The following is a 20,218-nucleotide window of genomic DNA, read 5'->3' on the forward strand; positions in this document are numbered from 1 at the left end:
TGGGTAGGTTGTGCTTTTGTGCAGTTTAACTTTTAAAGAGGCATTGCTTACTCAGTTTGGTTCAATGTCACTAGACATTGTGCATCTTCTGAAATATGTCATAAAGTAATTCAGTTGCTTCCTTCACTCTGTTGTCTTATATAGTTTTCGAGAGAGATTGTTTTTGAGGACATTATATATTTCAAAGAAGGTTTTTGGAATGTATTTTCTCATAGAAGCCATGTAATTGTATATATATGCCATGACTCATCTTTAAAAAGTAAGTTTAATCCATAATGTACCTGACATGCTCTGATTTCGTTGGGAAATAATAGAATACAATTTTTGTTCTGGTAGTTAAAACAATGAAAGAATATTTACAAAAAGAATTGGAGACTTTTAATACTTTTAAGGGACTCTAGACATTGAGTTCATTTGCTTGCTGCTTTTCTTGTTATGAATGTATCACTATGACAGTTCTTAATAATTACCAAACCAATAATTGTGCATATAAAAAATTGAAGGGGCACTGGAAATTTTTGATTATTCTGACAAAAGTTAGAAAAAGAGGAAGAAGGTCAGACAGTATTTCCTCTAGAATGTGAGAATATTTGTCTGAACCTCAGCCAAGAATAGTAAAAAGGACCTAAATAAATGGGGTGTTGAGGGTACAGCTGGGAAGAATATGGAGACTGTTTAGTTACCTTAAATACAGAAAGGAAAAGAGAAAGATGTTGGGTTAAGCAGTGCTAGACACAGTGGGAGGATTAGAGTGAGGTGGAAACTGTTCCTGTGCATAGGGTGTGTGGAAATTAAGTCATCGCAGCTTGGTAAATGCTGGTTTTTTTTACCATATTCAATATGAGCACTGTTATCAGCTCACAGTAGTAAATGCTCAGTGAGTCACTAATATGGGACAGTATCATAAAAGTAGTAACCAAATTTTAACATAAAAGCAAGCTGATAAAATCTGGAAATGTTAAAAGTAGCCTTTTCTCAACTGTCTAACCAGTATTTGGAATGGGAAAGCAAAATGTGTTACATGAGAAGAAATGAAAGCTTTGGATGAGAGACAGATGCAGAGAAGGCTTCTGCTTAAGCATTTTGGGTCAGAATCTGTCTTTAGATTAATATATTGGGGGATAAACTGGAACTTGTTGAAGAGGGAAGAGATGTAAGGTTAGTCTTAAATTTTGCTCTTTGTCACAAAGCAGCACTTGTTTTCTAAATCTCATTAGTGTTACTATACTGCCAGGATTGGGGGCAGAAATGTGTACCGTAACTTACTTTGAGAAATAAATTGAGTATTTGAAGATGGAGAAGTGTAATTCCTATATTAAGAAACAGAAATACGAATCTTTCTGAAAGTGAAGCATAATTTGGAGATGTACTTGAGCTATGTATGGATCATATCCTTGATGTTTTCAAACTTTTGCAAATGAATTCTTATTTCCAGTCTTGAGAGAGAGATCGGATTCTATTATAGTGCTTCCTTGCATTTTTAGAGTGTTTTTCTAAGTAATACTGTGTATCAGAGATTTAAACCCCGATTATCTGGCTTCATGCTGTGTCGTTTCACTACCCTGTGCCGCCCATAAGTTGTTGGATTTCTAGTACTCACTATTCAGATGATTTTTCTTCCTAAAAGTAAACAGGTACTGGGCGGTCGGATGGCTCAGTTGGTTAGAGCGCGGTGCTCTTAACAACAAGGCTGCTGGTTCGATCCCTGGGCCACTGGGAGCTGCGCCCTCCACAACTAGATTGAAACAGCTACTTGACTTGGAGCTGATGGGTCCTGGAAAAACACACTTAAAATAAATAAGTTAAAAAATAAATAAATAAAATAAATAAAAAGTAAACGTACAAAGCAAGCCTTTTTTAGTTTATAAATTATTATACTTAAGCTTGTATTTTTAAAAAATATTTCCTTAACTGAAGTTGTACTCATATGTGTATCACATGTTCTGAAAATCAAATATATGTGTATATAAGGGAATATATAATTTTGCTGCTTTGCAATTATATAATGGAACGTCTTCTTTTTCTGTTTCCTAGGCTCTCTACTTTTAGAGTCCAAAATAAATCCTAACACTGCATACCAGAAACAACAGGTAAAAATTGGAAGATGTGTTTTATCTTACATATCATCCTCGCAGTTTGGTGATTAAATGAAAATTTACCACTTGATTGCTTACAATGCAAAATTCAAAACAGGTTACATGCTTTGCCAGTCTAATTCTAAAATGTGATTTCTACCAGTCTCTCTAGTATATAAAGCAATAATTTTAAATAAAACTTGATGTAAGCTAAGTTTATGTTCCAGATAGTCTAGCAACTGAGCCTTAGTTCTCAAAAATTAAAACTTAAACAAGTTTTCTTGTTTCTACCTAAAGTAAAAAAAGTGGCCACTGTTGTAATCAGCTACTGACACAACTTAAGACTAGAAATGCCTTCCTTTGCTGTTGCAATTGTTAGTGCAGAAGAAATATTCATATCCCTTTGTAGCAACTCAGTGAGGACCAGATTCTGATTTCTTAGCCTGAAAAGGACCTTGTAATGACGTTACAGTTTTTAAGAGATCTTTCGATTTGAGTATACTGTTTCTTACACCCATCTGATATACAAGAGATACCTGAAAGTAAATCTTTCTCTCACTTAGTACCTACGAGGTGTGAAAACAATACAGTGAATGTTTAAATGAAAAAAAAAATTACAGTAGAAGACACATTGCCATTGATCCTCCTCAAAATATTCCCTCACTTCAAACACACTTACCCATCGTTCTTGCCACTCTCTGAAGCAGTTCTGGAAATCCTCTTTCATAGTGTCTTTAGTTGCGCTGTTGTGGCTGCCTCAATGTCCTGAAGAGATTCAAAATGTTTACCTTTCATGGTCATTTTGACTTTGGGGAAGAGCCAGAAGTCGCATGGTGCCAGATCTGGTGAATAAGGTGGATGAGGACACTCTGTAGTGTTTTTATTTGACAGAAATTGCTGTACCAGAAGCTATATGTGACACGGAGACTTTCTGTTGTGATGATAAAATATAATGAATGCTGCTGCTGAGTGCCATCCAACAGAAAGGCAGGGATCTTCAATACGGGAAGTGGCACGTCCAACCTTAGTAACTGTGACAAGTTTCAACATGTTTGGTGCAGTCAGTGGGGTATGAGCTACGGTTGAGAGAAATTGTGTTTTAAAGTGTGCCGTACACCTTCTTCCATCATGACAATGCTCCATGTCACACATCACTTCTGGTACAGCAGTTTCTGTCAAAAACATTACAGTGTGTCCTCATCCACCTTATTCACTGGATCTAGCACCATGTGACTTCTGGTTCTTCCCCAAAGTCAAAATGATTCAGGACATCAAGGCAGCCACGACAGAGCAACTAAAGACACTCACGAAAGACGACTTCCAGAACTACTTCAGAAAGTAGCAGGAATGATGGGAAAATTGTGTTCGAAGCGAGGGGGAGTATTTTAAAGGGGATTAATGGCAATGTGTCTTTAACTGTAATAAATTTTTTTTTTTTAAAACATTCATCATACTGTTTGATCACACCTCGTCATCAAGTGGTATATATTCAGAGCACACATGTACACACGTACTGAATGCTCTACAAAGCAATGAAATCAGTATCGGTCCCCTCATTACCCTGAAGGTGCAGAGATGAAATAATTTAAAATAAAGAATTTTACCATTAGTCATATGTATTCTTTTATAAACATATGCATGTATTTATAAATTTAAAGTGTTTTGCTTTATCATTAACACTGAAAAACTACTAGAAAGAAATTGGCTTTGAACATTAGGTAATGGCCTAAAGTCTGTGACTTGCTTGAGGTCACATAGATAGTACATAGGAAAACTGATAGTAACTCCTAAATTTATTTAATGGTGATTAATTTGTCCAAAAACATTGGTACAATATGAAATATTTTCCTGATAGTTTAATGGTCTGTTAACACTATTGCATTTAGTATTCTTAATAAAACTTTTAGATTTGATTGGAATGATGGGAGAATAGAGTATTTGGCTTTGATATACTCAAATACATACATTCATTTTTTGAGGTTTCAGTCAGCTGAAGAGTAAAAGCATACCCTAAGAAAAAAGAAAGATCGCGTCTATTTTGAGGATGAATGAACAAATCCATGTCATAACCCATAAGTTATTGGATGATAAGCAAGCAAGTGATTTGGTGAAAATTAGGTTCTTCAAGGAAAACAGAAAAGTGAATCATGAAAATTTTTCTAACTTCCAAATTTGTTAAATGGGTAATTAAGAGTGTATGTCTAGCTGTGCCCTGATATAAGCCTCCAAATGATTCTGAATATACATTGTAGCAGAGCAGTTGTTTACAAGTATATGTTAAATCTATCTTATTACTAATATGATACTGGTTTTAGGCTTGTTTCAGTGGGATCAGATTATCACCAATTTTCGTAACAGTATGCCTTATACCCATTTTAAATATGAAAAGACTGAGGCTCAGGGAGGTTACCCACCTGTCTAATTTCTGCCATTGATATTACAGTGTTCATGTAAATTATTTTGACCCTGAACAAGCTACTTAATCACTGTGGAGCAGATTGCCTGCCTGGGATCTATGATCTCTAAAAGTCCTTGAAGATAGTAGAAAGGTGTCTTGGAGTTCTTTTTTTAAATTCTGACTTAAGATTGTGGATTTCCCCTATCAGTAATGCTTCATAGCCCGATCAAATGATCATTTATGTACTTCTGGCTAGTGTCACTTCAGTTCAGTGAGAGACTATTGGTCTAATGATGGACAGTTATATACTTGATTGAACAGAGTTAATGCAATTTAGCAGACAAGTTTTTAAACATGGGTTCCATTTGTATACAACAAAAAGTGTCTTTGATAGCAAAGTATTAGAAACTGCCACCTTAGAAACTTAGGTCATTTAAGGTCTCTTAAAGATAAGGTCCCTAGTTATGTTTCCTCCTCAATACATGAACTTTTATCACCCTGATAGACGCTCAGCCAACCTCTGCTTGGTTGGCTCCTTTCAGTTATTTATTGGTCGGATTGAATTATTTTTTTCTTTATATAGTACTCAAATCCGTCTAACTCTAACTTCTCCTAACTCTTCTCTTTAGAGCAGCTTGAAAAAATGCTACCTGGAATGTATTATGTTAGGCTTCTTTTTAAAAATGTAACTCTCCCTAGTGCCATTCAACATTTCGTACAGAAGATGACTCACAGACCTCTCAATGAGAGGGCCTTTTTTTTTTTAAATGGTTGATTGCTGTGAAACAGTATATATGTTTATTTACAGTCAATATGTTTGAAAAGATACCTAGATCCTGTAAATATTTTTATTATACTATGCATACTGTAGAATACATATGTTGCACCACAAGGAATATAAAATGGTCTCAGTATTGTTAAGTGTAGTGTCTTGCTGAGGTTACATCTTAATAAAATCTGTTGAACTGTATTAAACTTACTATCATTAAAAAAATTAAAGTGTTCGAATAAGAGTAAAGGGGTAGTAGGCTGTAGAAGTGTCTTACTTCTTGAACTGCAGCACTGGTGAAAGTTAAAAGACCTCTGTCTAGATAAATGCTCACATATTACAAATTTAGCCAATAACTTCAAGGGCTTCCTGGCCCCTGTGTGCCCCAGGTAAAGAACACTTGATGTTGACAACAGAAGGAGGAACTAGGTTTATTAATCCCAGCCTCCTAACATGCCCTGGTTTTTATTAAGTGCCCAGACTTTATCGTTAGGCATTTTGACTAGAGCATAAAACGTAACTTAACTGTGCAAGCATAGGTTTGATATAATGTTTACTTTGTATCTTTTAGTACATTTAGATTGTGTGTCATTTTGTAATGATTTTCATATACTGGTTAAACGTTTCAAGGAAAACTGTTTTCATTTTATAGATTGGATAAAGTGAGGTGTAAAAAGGCATTGGTCATTACCAATGTCAATGTTGCAAAAAGTAAAAATGGGTACTGTTCTCACTTCCTTGTTGCTTTATCCATTTGCCTTATACTTTGAAGTAATTAGTGATAATGTATATTAATCAGAATTCTTTTCTCTTAAGGATACTTTGATTGTGTGGTCAGAAGCCGAAAATTATGACTTGGCTCTTAGCTTTCAAGAAAAAGCTGGATGTGATGAAATTTGGGAGAAAATATGTCAGGTAATTTTAAAAATTAGAAAATCAACATATTCTCTTAAAGTATTTTGGGTTTTTTTTTTTTGCTATGCTTTCAGTTAATGCCCAGGATTTTAAATAAATAGACAAATATTTTGTATAGATCTCTTAAATTCACTGCTTTCCGTGAAAAAGCTTGATTTATAGGAAAGTGCAGCGTATTAACTCCAAACTATCCAGACCTTCGCTAAATGCCAGTGTTTTCTATCCAGCTGCCTTGGAGAGCTCCTCTGTGAGTGCTCACTTGCATCTCAGATGCAGTAGTCCAAAACCAGACATAATCTCACTTAGATCTGTTCATTCTCCCATCTCCCTCATCTCAGTAAATGCCATCCAGTTGCTGAAACCATAAACATGTGGGTCGTGTTTATCCTTTCTTCACCTGTTATACCCATTCAGTCCCTCAATTACAAATCTTAAATCCATTTACTTATCTTCATTTTCACTATCACAGTTTTACTAAGTCACCATCATTTCTTGCCTGGTTTATTGTTTTTATCTTGACTGGTCTGACATCCATATCACAGCTAGAGTGATCTTTTTTAAAATGCAAGTCTGATCATATCACTCTTTGTTCAGTAACTTCTTGACTTTCTACCTGTTCACCCTCATCTTGTATATTCAGTTGATTCTGGAATTTCCTGGTGACTCAAGTTCTTTAGTGTAGTGACATAATCTCCAGTGTTTTTTGTGCATGGGCATTTTGTGCACTCTAATGGCTTAAGCGATTGGCTCTTGTTATGGACTCATTTAGACCATAGCATCCTAAACACAGTTTCTCTATCTCCATATTAATTTTAGCTGGAGAATAATGTTCAGCAGATTCCTTAATTCATTGGTTCTCAAGGTGTGGTACTAGCATGGCCTGGGAACTGATAGAAATGCAAATTATGAGACACCCCCACCCCACCCCCCATCCCAGGTCTACTGAATCTGAAACTCAGGGAGTAGGTACCAGTAATTCTATTTTAATTAGGCCTCTAGGTTAGGAACTCTGTGTAAGAAGCGAAATAGTAAGTAAATATTTTAGGGTTTGTGGGCCAGTTTAACAGCTATTCAACTCTGTTGCTTTAGTGTAGAGATAGCCATAAATAAACAGAGATAAATGGGAGCGGTTCTCTTCATGTAAAACTGCATTTATAAAAACAGGTGGTGGGCCAGGTTTGCCTATAGTTTGTGAGCCCCCGCCTTGGGGGATTCTGATGCACCCTGAAGTTGGAGAGCTACTGCCTTCATAGAAACCAGTCCTTGAGGCGCAGTTTTTCCTTAACTTGTAGAATCTGTTTCTGCTATATATTCTACTCAGCTGTGCTTTTCATAAATTAACCTGCCTGTTAAGCAGGTTAAACTCCCTTCCTTAACATGTCAGAGCCTAACATTTATATCTGAATGCCTTCTTCATGCTTTTTCTTTGCTTTCTGTCCCACACAATTGTTTTTACAGCATATTCCTCTAGATTTTTGTTCTGTAGAGTTCTCCCATAAAAAGAGATGAAATTAATGAGCTCGGGGTATGCTAAAATTATTAGCACCCATTATTCAGACAAGTCTTACTCTCCTTCAGCATTCTGAGTTGAGGAGTCCATACATTTTTCAATCATCTTCACTTGGGGCACAGGTGATCACTGGCTATTTTGTTCTGTTTTGATCTTTCCCTGCAACTTTTACATAGTTTATGTTTAATATTTCATTCTCAGTCACTCTTTTATGATCCTGTCTGCACTTCTCAATCATTATTTCTGGATCCTTGCTTATTCTCGATAATTCATTATATTTTGCTCTCTGAGATCTTACATGTTCCTCAATTTCTTGACTCACCATTCTTTCTAGAAAATTTAGAAACCATTTTCTAGTATACTCTTTTGATAGCAGTTATGTTTGGGTGTATCTTTTTCCCTTGTATATTTTTCATGGTCTTCACATTCTCATTTTCTTCATATCTGTCCAGACTGACTTCTAAGACTTATCCTTCCCTTTAATGAAAGCTCTCTCTTTTAGCTTAGTCTGCCTTTCTTTTGTTTCCATTTTTCCATTGCTCCTGTTCTGAAAGACAGACTGAAACATATTTGTCAAATTGCACATTTCCACCTTGATTCTCTGAGCAGATCAGATTCCAGGAGTATCCTAAATGCAGGGCTTTTTGATTACCTTCTTAACCTTCATATTTGCAAATTAGCTCAAGAAGATAGCATTTTCATTATAATAAGGGCTCTCGTTCTTTTCATTTTTTAATCAGATGCTACCATTTTTCTATAGGTAAAACCATTGCTTGAGTATTAGGAATCTAAATGTATGAGAGCTTTTGTAATTAACAAATCCAGAGCCAACTTGAGACTATGCCAGGTACAGGCTGTGGATGTGCCTAGTCTCCTTTCAGTGGTGCTGCCCACTGGGTTAAGGGCAAGATGGTATCACCTTGCAGCGTATTTCAGAACATGTTCCAGGCCTTCTTCCCTTCCAGTATCCATCAGTAATATCTCTCAACTATACTAAGCTATTTAAGTTTCTTGGCCATTACAAATAAGACCTAATTTTTCTGTACCCTTAACCTTCAACTTGGCCTATTGGGCTGCTTTAATGGCAGTGTCTCAAATTGTAGGGCCAAGAAAGCAAAACTGGTTTCATTTCAAAATATGTCCTTGACCTTTTGCAAAAATATTCTTTTACAACTTAAAATGTATTCATTTGTGAAGACTTTTAAGTTATCTTTATATAATGAGAGCCCCTACACTGACATAAGGGTGGGCTTTTATGAGAAATGTTAGGACTTCTGGGGGATCATAAAAGCTACAGGTTTGGGTTTGTAGACAGGACAACTTTTCCATGGTTTGGTTACCTAACTTTTAGCAGATATTTTTGGGGGATAGCTCTACTACATAAAGTTGCAGTTACTTTTCTGTAGTTTCATTTTTGTATGGCTGCATTTGTTTTCCACCCAGTTTTTTTTAATCATATTTTTGGGCTACCAACCAGTGTTAATAGCAAATCAGTGACCCACTTTGGTCCAAAGCCAGTTGTACATGCTCTTTGGCCCTTGATTTCTAGATTTGAAATAAGTATTTTCCTTGTTGCTTACAATTCATATATTTTCTATGGTCACAGCGTTATGATATTGTTATTTGTTTAAACTTTGAGGAGTTGGGCTGTGCTGGAGCACAGTGCTACAAAGGTATCCGGGACTCGCCCTGGGTTGTGGGAAAAGAGGGCCATGGGTGTAAGATGTGAGTGGATGGTGTAGCATCAGGCCTCTATGTTGAGGGTCTTCAGGGCACTTTTTCTTCACAGTTTAGCATATCCTAAAATGTTTGTTGCTGGTAAACCTTGAACTTATGAGGAAACTCATCCCACCTCTGAACTTTGAACTTCCATCTTTAAATTGAAAGTATATATTATCTGTACAAATGTAACTTAGAAAAATAGGCAGTTGGGTCAAGTGTGAAGGAAAGAGCCTTAAACTTGAAAATTACCATTATAGTTTTCTTATAACATCTCTTGTATTCATGTAACAATATCATTTAAACTTGCTGACTACATTGTGTCACTATTGTGAATCTGATTTAATAGGTTCAAGGAAAGGACCCTTCAGTGGACATCACTCAGGACCTTGTAGATGAATCTGAAGAGGAGCGTTTTGATGATATGCAATCGCCAGGTTTAGAATTACCATCTTGTGAATTAAGTCGCCTTGAGGAAATTGCAGAACTTGTGGCATCATCTTTACCTTCCCCCCTGCGTCGTGAAAAACTTGCACTAGCACTGGAAAATGAGGGTTATATTAAAAAGCTCTTAGAGCTTTTTCATGTGTGTGAGGATTTGGAAAATATTGAAGGACTGCACCACTTGTATGAAATTATCAAAGGCATCTTCCTCTTGAATCGAACTGCTCTTTTTGAAGTTATGTTCTCTGAGGAATGTATAATGGATGTCATTGGATGCTTAGAATATGATCCTGCTTTATCACAACCACGAAAACATAGGGAATTTCTAACAAAAACAGCCAAGTTTAAAGAAGTGATTCCCATATCAGATCCTGAGCTGAAACAAAAAATTCATCAGACGTACAGGGTCCAGTATATACAAGATATGGTTCTACCTACCCCTTCAGTCTTTGAAGAAAATATGTTATCAACACTTCATTCCTTCATCTTTTTCAATAAGGTAGAAATTGTTGGTATGTTACAGGTGAGTTTGAGCATTCTTTTTTCTACTTAAAAATATACCTACTCGATCGGTACGATTTGAACTGTTAATAGTTTTTAGCAGAAATAATTTTCTGTTCCCTTTAATTACCTAAATTTTCTTTTTACATACGGGATGTCCAGTCTCTCAGGTCTGGTGTTTTAAGGTGTTTGCATCAGAATTGCCCAGGCTACAATTTTCTGGATTCTATACACATACACACAAAACAGATTCAAAATTTCTGTGAGCTGGCCAGTTATCTGCATTTGTAACACCCCCAAAGTCAGAGAACCTCTCAGTATATTATCCCATAGTGTGTGAATTAGTCTATTCTAAAGGACAGAGAAGTCTGTACAGTGCAAAGATTTGTGAGTTGTATAACTCCCATGTTTTTTTGTTTCTTTGATGCCCATAAGAATTGTAAGAATAACAGATATATGACATGATTTGAAAGATATTATCTAATAAAGCTATATTTAGCTCTACAAACAAAATAATTATTTGAAACCTGGATTTGTTAAAATAAAGGCAGGCAAATAAGAGCTGTTTGGCAGCATATGTTACAAATAAGGCAGGAGTTTAATTTTCATGTCTTCCTTTTTAAAAAATTCCTGTATTTTCAGTGTCCTTAACCTTTGTCACCCTTAAAAAACAATAACAACAACAAAAAACTTAGAAAAGTCAATTTTACCAAAACTGCTTTCCTGGAACTAGTAATAATTCCAATTCATGTTGACTAATTTGACATGTTTTCCATTCATTTAAAACAGATGTGTAAACAAAAAATATAGGCAATACAGTCTGCTAAGTATAACAGTTTTCCTCTGTACAGTGTATTTCGATTGATAGTGGAGGAAGGAGAAGGTTTTGGTACTAATTTCCATTTGTTCTTTGACAAGGAGCTAGTTTTTGCTAGCTACCTAGTAGAGCCTCTGTGCTGGCCCAGTGCTGGTCCCTGTTTTGCTTGGATAGTCCGGGGTGCTTCTCTTCTGGTCTTTTAGTTCCGCAAGATTCTCATGTTGTGCGGTGATTTGTTACTACTGCTTTCTTGGTCATTATACCATACTTATTAAGTATGAATAATTTCAAGTTGTTAAATCCTGCTGTAAAGAAAGGAGAACTTTACAATCTTTTTTGAAAAGGAGTGATTGAGGTATAATTTAAAGTTACTTAAATTATACTACCTTAGGTACACAGCATCCCTTCCCATTGGCTACTCTCTACCTAACATTATTAAACATTCTTATTCTCTCTACTTCTATACCCCAAATGCAGCATTTTAATCATTTGATTTCCATTTGGTGGGATACATTATATCTGCGATGCATCTTGAAATTGGATGCCTTTGAGGTATGGCTGATGTGTACATTTTAGAAAACGGTAGGAATACCCAAACTGCCTTAGTACCACAGAAAATGTTTCTTAAGCACCTGAAAAAGAGAATATGGAATTCATGATCTAGTGGGAGATTGTATACATACACAAATACGTATGTATATTTAGACTTAGACATATCTGTAGGGCTGAAGTAGTACTGAATTTACTTCTACCAGCTGAGGTAGTATAGAAGTAAAATATGACAAAATCTTAAAAATAGTAATGGAAAAAATTGAACAAGCAAATCAGGAAGGCTCTACTACCTGCTGTGATTGGACTTTGGGTAAGTTTCTTAATTTGTGTCAATTATAAAATAAGGTAAGATAACATCTGAGTGTCTTTCCAAGTTCTATACTCTGACTTATTTGTCGAGATCAATATCCTGTGAATATCTTTTGAATCCTTTTAAAAAAGAATTTAATACACATTCAATTATTGTATGTATGTGGCTATCTTCAAATAATAGATGTTTCTTTAAAAGCTCTGAATTTAACTTTTTTTAAAAAAGACTGGTTTTCTATGTCTTTAAAACATGAAGGAAGCTTTATCCTCACTTTAATCTTCTTTTGAAAGGTTGTAGAACCTTAACGGCTAAAGTTAAGATTATGAAACCCTATGAAAACCAGGGGTCTGTAAACTATGGCCAATACCTGTTTTTGTAAATGAAGTATTTTTTTTTTACATGGCCACACTAATTTACATACTGTCTATGGCTGCTTTCTGCCCTAACAACAGAGTTGAGTAGTTGTGGTAGGGACCACAGCCTGAAATATTTACCGTGTGGCCCTTAAATAGCCTCAGAAAATAAAAGCCTTGCCAAAATACAAAACCATCTTTCTGTAATTGCTAATTTATCCTTTAATAGCTTGGTTTTTCTTTCTCTTAATAAAACAGCATCACCAATACCATCTTTCTTTTTTCCAGTTATCGCACTTTATAACTTCTATTATAGCTTCTTCAAAATATTTTATTATGTTCTTACTATTAACATAATTTGTCCTTGATTTCACAGGAAGACGAAAAATTTCTGACAGATTTGTTTGCACAACTAACAGATGAAGCAACAGATGAGGAAAAAAGACAAGAATTGGTAAGAAATTTGATATTATAAAGGACATGAAGCTAAAACAGACCTTTTATATTCACTTATCCTTTTTCCTAATTTCAGGTTAACTTTTTAAAAGAATTTTGTGCGTTTTCCCAAACGCTACAACCTCAAAACAGAGATGCATTTTTCAAGACTTTGTCCAACATGGGCATATTACCAGCTTTAGAAGTCATCCTTGTAAGTTTGTTTCTCCTTATATTTAATTACCATTATATTTTCAAACCACAAAAGTAATATATTTTTAAGTACATGCAGGTATTTGATGATAGCCAGTATTTAATGTTAGCTGTGTATTACAAAGTTAACAAGCTATAAAATTCTAGTATTCGAATTCTTACACAGTACTGAAAGAATACTCAGGAATTTTCCTTATTTTTAATAATTTGTTAACTTGGCAGTCTATTAGTTGACATAGTAAAGTAGAAAAGCAAACAGGAATAAAAGTGTAACTTCATAGCACAAGGGTTTTTACTTTTACATGCAGCAGAATTTCCTTGACCTTTTTTTTTATTACAATATTTTCTTACAATTTGTTAGGTTTTGGATTTACGTAGCTGTAAGTTCCATATTTGCATAATGATCGGAGAAATAAGTGCTTTTTGTCTACAGGGAATGGATGATACACAGGTGCGAAGTGCTGCTACTGATATATTCTCATACTTGGTTGAATATAATCCATCCATGGTACGAGAGTTTGTCATGCAGGAGGCACAGCAGAATGATGATGTAAGTAAGAAGTTAACAGAGCAAAAAATAACCAACAAGGTAAATATTATCTGCACTAACAGTAAGTATTTGTACATGGGGAGCTGTAACTGTATTTACTTAAGATTTAAATAGTTCATGTTTGGGAAAAGTGTAGCCATAATATCAGATGGCTTATTCTCCTAAGTTGGCTCCTGTCTCAGTTTTAAAGTGTGTCTCATAGTAGCTATTAGTTAATGCTCAACTTAAATTTCTTTTTAAATTTTTGAGATCAAGTTTCTTAATTCTGAAGTTAACTTGCTGTATTGTCTTATTTAAATCATTCAATCAATAAATTGTTCTATATGTGGAATTATGAATAACTTCCCTAAGAAAACATTGACTTTGGTAGGGATTGATTCTCAGAATCATCAAGAATGATGAAGTGAAGCACAGGCCCTTGGAAAAAGCACAGGGTGCCTTTACTACCTAACCATAGGGAACAAGCTGTTGTCTTGTTCACACACACACACACACACACACATTTTAGTTATGTGAGAGAATGTATCCTGGTAATGCCAAGGGCACTCCCAGAGTATATGGTACATGGCATATGTGACAGCCCTGGATGTGTGCGCTCTATTTTATTTTCAGATAATTAAGCAATGGTTCTGATTTTTCCCCTTTCCCCTATAAAATACTGAAAGTAGTTTTTTACTTAATAATAAACTAAGATATTCTCCCCTCAACTCCGTAAGGAAAGGAGGAGAAAGACACCCTCTTAGGCTGAAATTCTGTATAGATTTTTTTTCTCTATCATATTTTTACAAAATGAGAAAATGGACTTTTACTTTTTATAAAAAGTGACTAATGTGCTGTGATGTCAAAATGAAGTCATGCCTAGTAACATCTATATTTAAGGTTTTTTTTTTTTTTTAATTGTAGTGTCAGGGTAGGTGTAGAAAAAGTACCAGTTTGAACTGTTGAATATTACTATATCATGTTTTTCTTTTATAAAATAGTCCTATCTTGAAAACCAAAATATCTGTATTATTAAAAACAAAGGCTCTTCTTGTTGGCCCTTCACACACTAGTTGAACATACATTGATGTACTTGACTCACATGCAGTAGGTCTGTTGGTTTCCAATCTTGATCATCGTTTCCATATACTGTCTGCATTTTCTTTCGGTCCATCCTACCATTGCATATATAGGCAAGAGCAGGGATTTTCTCATTGAATCCCTCTCACTTTTTATTTACTCCTGGGGCCAGAAACACCAGTCATAGGCCCTCGGGGAGACTAGCAGTTTTCTGTGACATTAGGAATCTGTATCAATATGCTCGTTCTCCTGTGTGTCCTCTAAATACTGAAACCTTGTATTCCCCAATTTCAGATATTCAGATACCAACTAGAACTTATTTTAAATGGAAACTATATATCATTTCTGTAAATGGAAAACATGTAGATTATCATTTGCCACAAATAGAAGGAATCTATAAAAGTGTTGTGAAAATTGAACAATGTTATAAATTCTATACTATTAAAGCTATCAACTAAGGCCCATTAGCTTTCTTCAGGAGGGATACTTTGTTTTCAAGAGGTATAAAGATCTATTAGCACCAAACTGAAACTTTGTTTTTGCTTTAATCAGAGGGATTTAAAGATAGTAGAAAAAGAAAGCAACTCTTTTCGGTACTATTTAGTGTAATATGCCTGTACCACACTTTAGGGAAACAGTGCCATATATCCTATTAAAGAAGGCAATCATTTCATTTTGTTTGTAACAAGATAGCTAGAGCTAGTATAATGCTGTAGTATGTCATAGTATGTGCTTTTTCCATTCTCTCCTGTAATGAGTGATCCTTATTATGTGTATTTTTCTCACCAGGATATTTTGCTCATCAACCTCATTATAGAACATATGATTTGTGATACAGACCCTGAACTTGGAGGAGCAGTCCAACTTATGGGCCTGCTTCGAACTTTAGTTGACCCAGAGAACATGTTAGCTACTGCCAATGTAAGCCACGGGCGTTTTTCTCTTTATTATACTAGTATATTGTTTATTGCTGGTAGGAACCAATGCAGTTAAAAGTTCATGGAATTGTTTTTGATTTCTTAGAAAACAGAAAAGACTGAATTTCTGGGTTTCTTCTACAAACACTGTATGCATGTCCTCACTGCTCCTTTACTGGCAAACACAACAGAAGACAAACCTAGCAAAGGTAAGATAATGCAGGTTGGTAGTTCAGTTCTTTGCTGTTGAATTCTGAAACTCAAAGTTGTTGTCAACATGGAGGTCTAATGTATTTTCAAAGAAGGTATTTCAAGTAAAATTTCTTTAAAGTGCTACAATCAGATAACACACAGGTAAATAAAAGATATGAGATAATTGTTGCTTTCAGAATTTTAAAACAATTTTTTGTTAAGGCAATATTTGTATTTTGCACTTACATAGGTGAAATAGAAGGAAGTAGCAATGAAAAATTCATTTTTAGTTATTTGTATTCGTGATGTGTAGTAGAGCGAAGCTCGTGCTCAGTGTTAAGCTGTTTTTACTTGCATTGAAGACTACTCCTGTTTTGATGATTTATTATTTCTGCATTTTATTCCTTTAGCTTTAGCTTGTATGTGTGTCTGTTTAGAGTAGTTTTAGGGTCTTCACTGGGAAATCCTTATTGAAACTGAGAATAAATATGTTATTTTGTCATGAATTATTAATATAGTATATTTAACTTATAACACCACTTAGAAAAGGAATGTTAAATTTACCTTTTTTTGTGACTCTAGAATCAAGTGTTTGAAACTTGATACTCATTTTTCCTGTCTACTTTATTCATATTAGGTAAAGTTGAGGCTTCTTTCCAAACCCACATGTTCAGTTCATCAAACATTGAGAACCTATTGCATGGGAAGAAGCACTGTGCTCTAATCTTTGGGGGCTAAATAGGGGAATTGAAAAAAGTGAATAAAATACTTCAGAGGCTTGCTGCCTGGCGAGGAAGATAAGCCAATATTTATAATTCAGTGTGGACTCATGATGTGTGGTAAAGGAGACACAAAACACACTGGAATCATAGGAGCAAAGAGAGTAACTCCACCAAAGACCAGATGGTGTCTGGCAGGACCTCTTGTGCTACCTGTACGTCTGTTGTAAGAAGGGTAGAACATTCCTGCACTTTGGAATAAAGCAGATATAATAAATAGATTTGTGTCTCATCTCTGCCTTACTAGCTTTTCAGACTTGGGTCTTATGAAACTAATTCCTCATAGAGGTGTTTAAGGAAAAATGTAAAGCATAGTTTTTGGCACATGGTAGACATTTAAGAAATTTTTCCTTTAGAATATTTGGGTTCATAGAAGGGATTTTACTTGATTGGAACTTGGATTCTTACATTAGGGAGGAAAAGAATATTAGCCATTAAATGTAGTTGTGTTTTATTTTAGATGACTTTCAGACTGCCCAGCTGTTGGCACTGGTACTGGAATTGTTAACGTTCTGTGTGGAGCACCACACCTACCACATAAAGAACTACATCATCAACAAGGACATCCTCCGGCGAGTGCTGGTCCTCATGGCCTCGAAGCACGCTTTCTTGGCGTTATGTAAGTGTTGCTTCCAGTAGGATTATGTCTTTTCTATAGATTACCATGTTGTTGGTGTCTTTAGGTCTCATTGCCTGAAAGGAAAGTTCACTGACTTCAGGTCAGGAGACCTAGCTTCCAATACGGAACTACACTGAGCATGTCCTCGGGTCACACTTTGAGCAGGTGACTGTCCTGACTCTTCCTTCCCATTAGTACACAGCAGAGGGGTTAGAGTGCATCTCCAAAACATAGGCAAGGATTATAGTCCATCAATAATAGGGCACCTTACATCCTTTTACCTCTGCTATTAATTTTTCAACTTAGTACGACATTACAAGTCAGGCATTCTTATGAGACTAGAGTATCATGAAATCATGAAGAACATTTTCGTAATGTGGAAAATTTATAGCTAATATAACCGAGTTCCCAAAACACATTCTTTCTAAGTTACAGAATGCCTAGTACAAATGTCTACAGATGGTCCATTTGTTAATCCCACAAATATGTTTTTCCCAGCTTTATTACAATACATTTGAATATTACATTGTGTTACCTTAGATATTTTAGAGCAGGGGTGGCAAACTACCGCTGTGGCCAAATCCAGTCTGTGGTCTCTTTGCACAACCTGAAAGCTGGAAAATGTTTATGTTTTTTAAAGAGTTGTTAAAAAAAAAAGCTATAGAGACCATATGTGGCCCACAAAGCCTAGAGTATGTACTGTATAGACCTTCATGGGAATAGTTTATCAACCCTTGAGAGCAACCTATAATATTTTAACAAGGGTGTTTTTCGTTATACATATTTTTCAAAAATTGACTTTTACGGTGTTCATAAGACCCTAGCTTGTTGACGAAAAAAACATTTTCCTGAATTGGAAATAGGTTAGTCTAGAATATTATGATCATGTAGTAGCCAGCTTTCTTTGATAAGTTGGTAGACCAATTTTAGGGGTACCTAGAGCTCAGTAAGAGAGGTCTACTGGTAATTAAGTTTTGCCTTTTGGTTTTTATAGTTAAGTTCGGTTGTTTTGTTTTTGTTGTTTAAAGGCATCATAATCATACACCAATTAAAGGCTTGAATATGCATCCATTTTTGCCATCTTTTTTTACTTCATCTTAATTTTTTAATTAAAAAAAATCCTTAAATTATAAAAACATTGTTTATATGTCTCTAATGTTGATTTGTTCTACCAACATTTTATCTTTGAAATAGTATTAGAAATGTTTTCTTCTAGAGAATACATCTGGTCAGAGTATTTTTCCAGTCCTCAGATATTTCTATAACTACTTTCTGCTAATCGCCCAGAACTTTTGATGTTATCTCAGTAATCTTTTTCAGCGAAAATAGATGATACTAACCTAGCATAGACTGCTAGGGACAGCAAAAAATAAATCCATTATTTTGGTTCTGCCTCACTATTGCATGTATGTGTGTGCTTGTTAGCACATGGAAAAGAAGGGCTTTTAAACTCGTGTTCATTTTCCTTATATACCTATCACAGCAAAAGTGAGAGCCCCAAGACCAAGTTGAGAGGAAGTTTATAATGAATGCTTCTTTGGATTGTTTTTTCATGTTGACAAATGTTTTGTTTGAGTGGGAAAGGGAGTTTGTGAGCAGATGGGACAGAATGAACAGCTGAATAAATGAATAAGTTAGTCTTATTTCAATAAATGTATTAAACAATCCACCACTATATTCTATTGATTCTAAAATATATATTTTTATGCATTTATCATTTCTCAAATCAAGGTGAGTCTTAACAATTAATGGCATGTCATGATTGATAGCTCTTTTTGTTCATTTTGCTTTCTCAGTAGCTGAAAAGATAGTTTTGTGCAATCAGTGGCATCTTAGATTTGATGAAGTATAGGAAAATGAAGTTGATAAAGACCTGGACTCAGCTGTCAAGGGGATCAGAGTTCATTAGGAGACAGTCTATAAAAATCAAAACACACAGCATAAGCACTGTATTGTGATGTGTTTAGAAGTACAGCAGAAATGGTTTATTCTACAGGAATGAGGCATATCAGGGAAATTTTGCCAAGAGTTCAGTTGAGTTTGTCTTGGTCATGGGAGAGTGTGACATTCTTGTCTGACTACATAGCTAAGACGTGCAAATGTGAAAAAGTGTGGTGTGTGTTTGGTATAAGTGAAAACATGAGTCCAGTGGGAGAGTGCCAGGAAAAGAAAGGACTTTTTTCCTTCAGTTTTTCATCTCATTTTGCTTGCAATATTGAAAAAAAAATTCTCAAAATTTAATGAGAACTATGAAGAGAATCATTACAAGTTAATGAAAGTTTATATTGTAGGAAAATTAAGCATGCTAGAAAAATCTTATTTTTCTCATTGTTTTACTATTTTCCAAACTAAGTTCAGTTATCATTAAATCTGTTTCTCAAGTGATTCTCAGTGTGGCTGTCTTCCCAGGATTGAGGACATGAGTAGCTTCTGAAAGATGCCAGCCGGTCATTAGGAAGGAGGTCTTGAGGACCGGCTTGGCAGCGTACAGTAGGAGCCTGGGTCAAGGATTTCCAAAAGACCTGAGTGTAAATTTGAGAAGATTTAAGATATTTTCCTTCTTCTGAGAAGGAGTCCATTGAAATAAAATACTAGTTATAGTATTTAAGGGAGGACTTTATAAGTAAATTTAGATGCTTACTTGTAAGGACAAAGGATGATGAGTGGTTGGTTAAATGTAAACAGTTTGGGGGCTTAGGGAAACTGTTCATTTTTTATATCTGCTGCTTCTAATTAGTATACTTTAGGCAACTAATCGAGTCCGTAGGTGAGACCAGCAGTCTTTTTAACAGTTTAGCCTTTATAGGTTGTGTGTGTGTGTGTGTGTGTGTGTGTGTACAACGTATACACCAGTTATATATCAGTCTTATTTCTTGGCCTTTTCAGGATTCTTGGATCTTACATTGTAGCCTTTTATTATGTTGTCTGGTTTTTTTGTTAAAAATACGGAAGTCTGTAAGAGGAATGAAATAAAGAAAAATTGTTATAGATGCTTTTATTCAGCTATCATTAGATACATATGAGGCAAAAAGTCCCAAACTTATTACATGAAATCTCATGTTGTATCAGGTAAAGTCCAATTATTTGTTTT

General features: G+C 35.2%; 1 protein-coding gene across 2 annotated transcripts in view; it reads left to right on the forward strand.

Moving 5' to 3' along the window:
• PPP4R3A (protein phosphatase 4 regulatory subunit 3A) overlaps positions 1 to 20,218 on the forward strand; it is a 37,649-nt gene that overhangs the window by 9,872 nt on the left and 7,559 nt on the right. The window contains exons 2-10 of one of the 2 annotated variants that reach the window (XM_033107786.1): positions 2,035 to 2,090; positions 6,059 to 6,157; positions 9,736 to 10,353; positions 12,740 to 12,817; positions 12,896 to 13,012; positions 13,445 to 13,561; positions 15,410 to 15,541; positions 15,644 to 15,746; positions 16,969 to 17,127. In XM_033107786.1, the coding sequence (XP_032963677.1) occupies positions 2,035 to 2,090; positions 6,059 to 6,157; positions 9,736 to 10,353; positions 12,740 to 12,817; positions 12,896 to 13,012; positions 13,445 to 13,561; positions 15,410 to 15,541; positions 15,644 to 15,746; positions 16,969 to 17,127 (1,479 nt within the window). Of the gene's footprint in view, positions 1 to 2,034; positions 2,091 to 6,058; positions 6,158 to 9,735; positions 10,354 to 12,739; positions 12,818 to 12,895; positions 13,013 to 13,444; positions 13,601 to 15,409; positions 15,542 to 15,643; positions 15,747 to 16,968; positions 17,128 to 20,218 lie in introns of both variants that reach the window. The other variant, XM_033107784.1, reaches the window with a different exon arrangement.

Source organism: Rhinolophus ferrumequinum, chromosome 6 (genome assembly GCF_004115265.2).
Source record: "Rhinolophus ferrumequinum isolate MPI-CBG mRhiFer1 chromosome 6, mRhiFer1_v1.p, whole genome shotgun sequence".
Lineage (NCBI taxonomy): Eukaryota > Metazoa > Chordata > Mammalia > Chiroptera > Rhinolophidae > Rhinolophus > Rhinolophus ferrumequinum.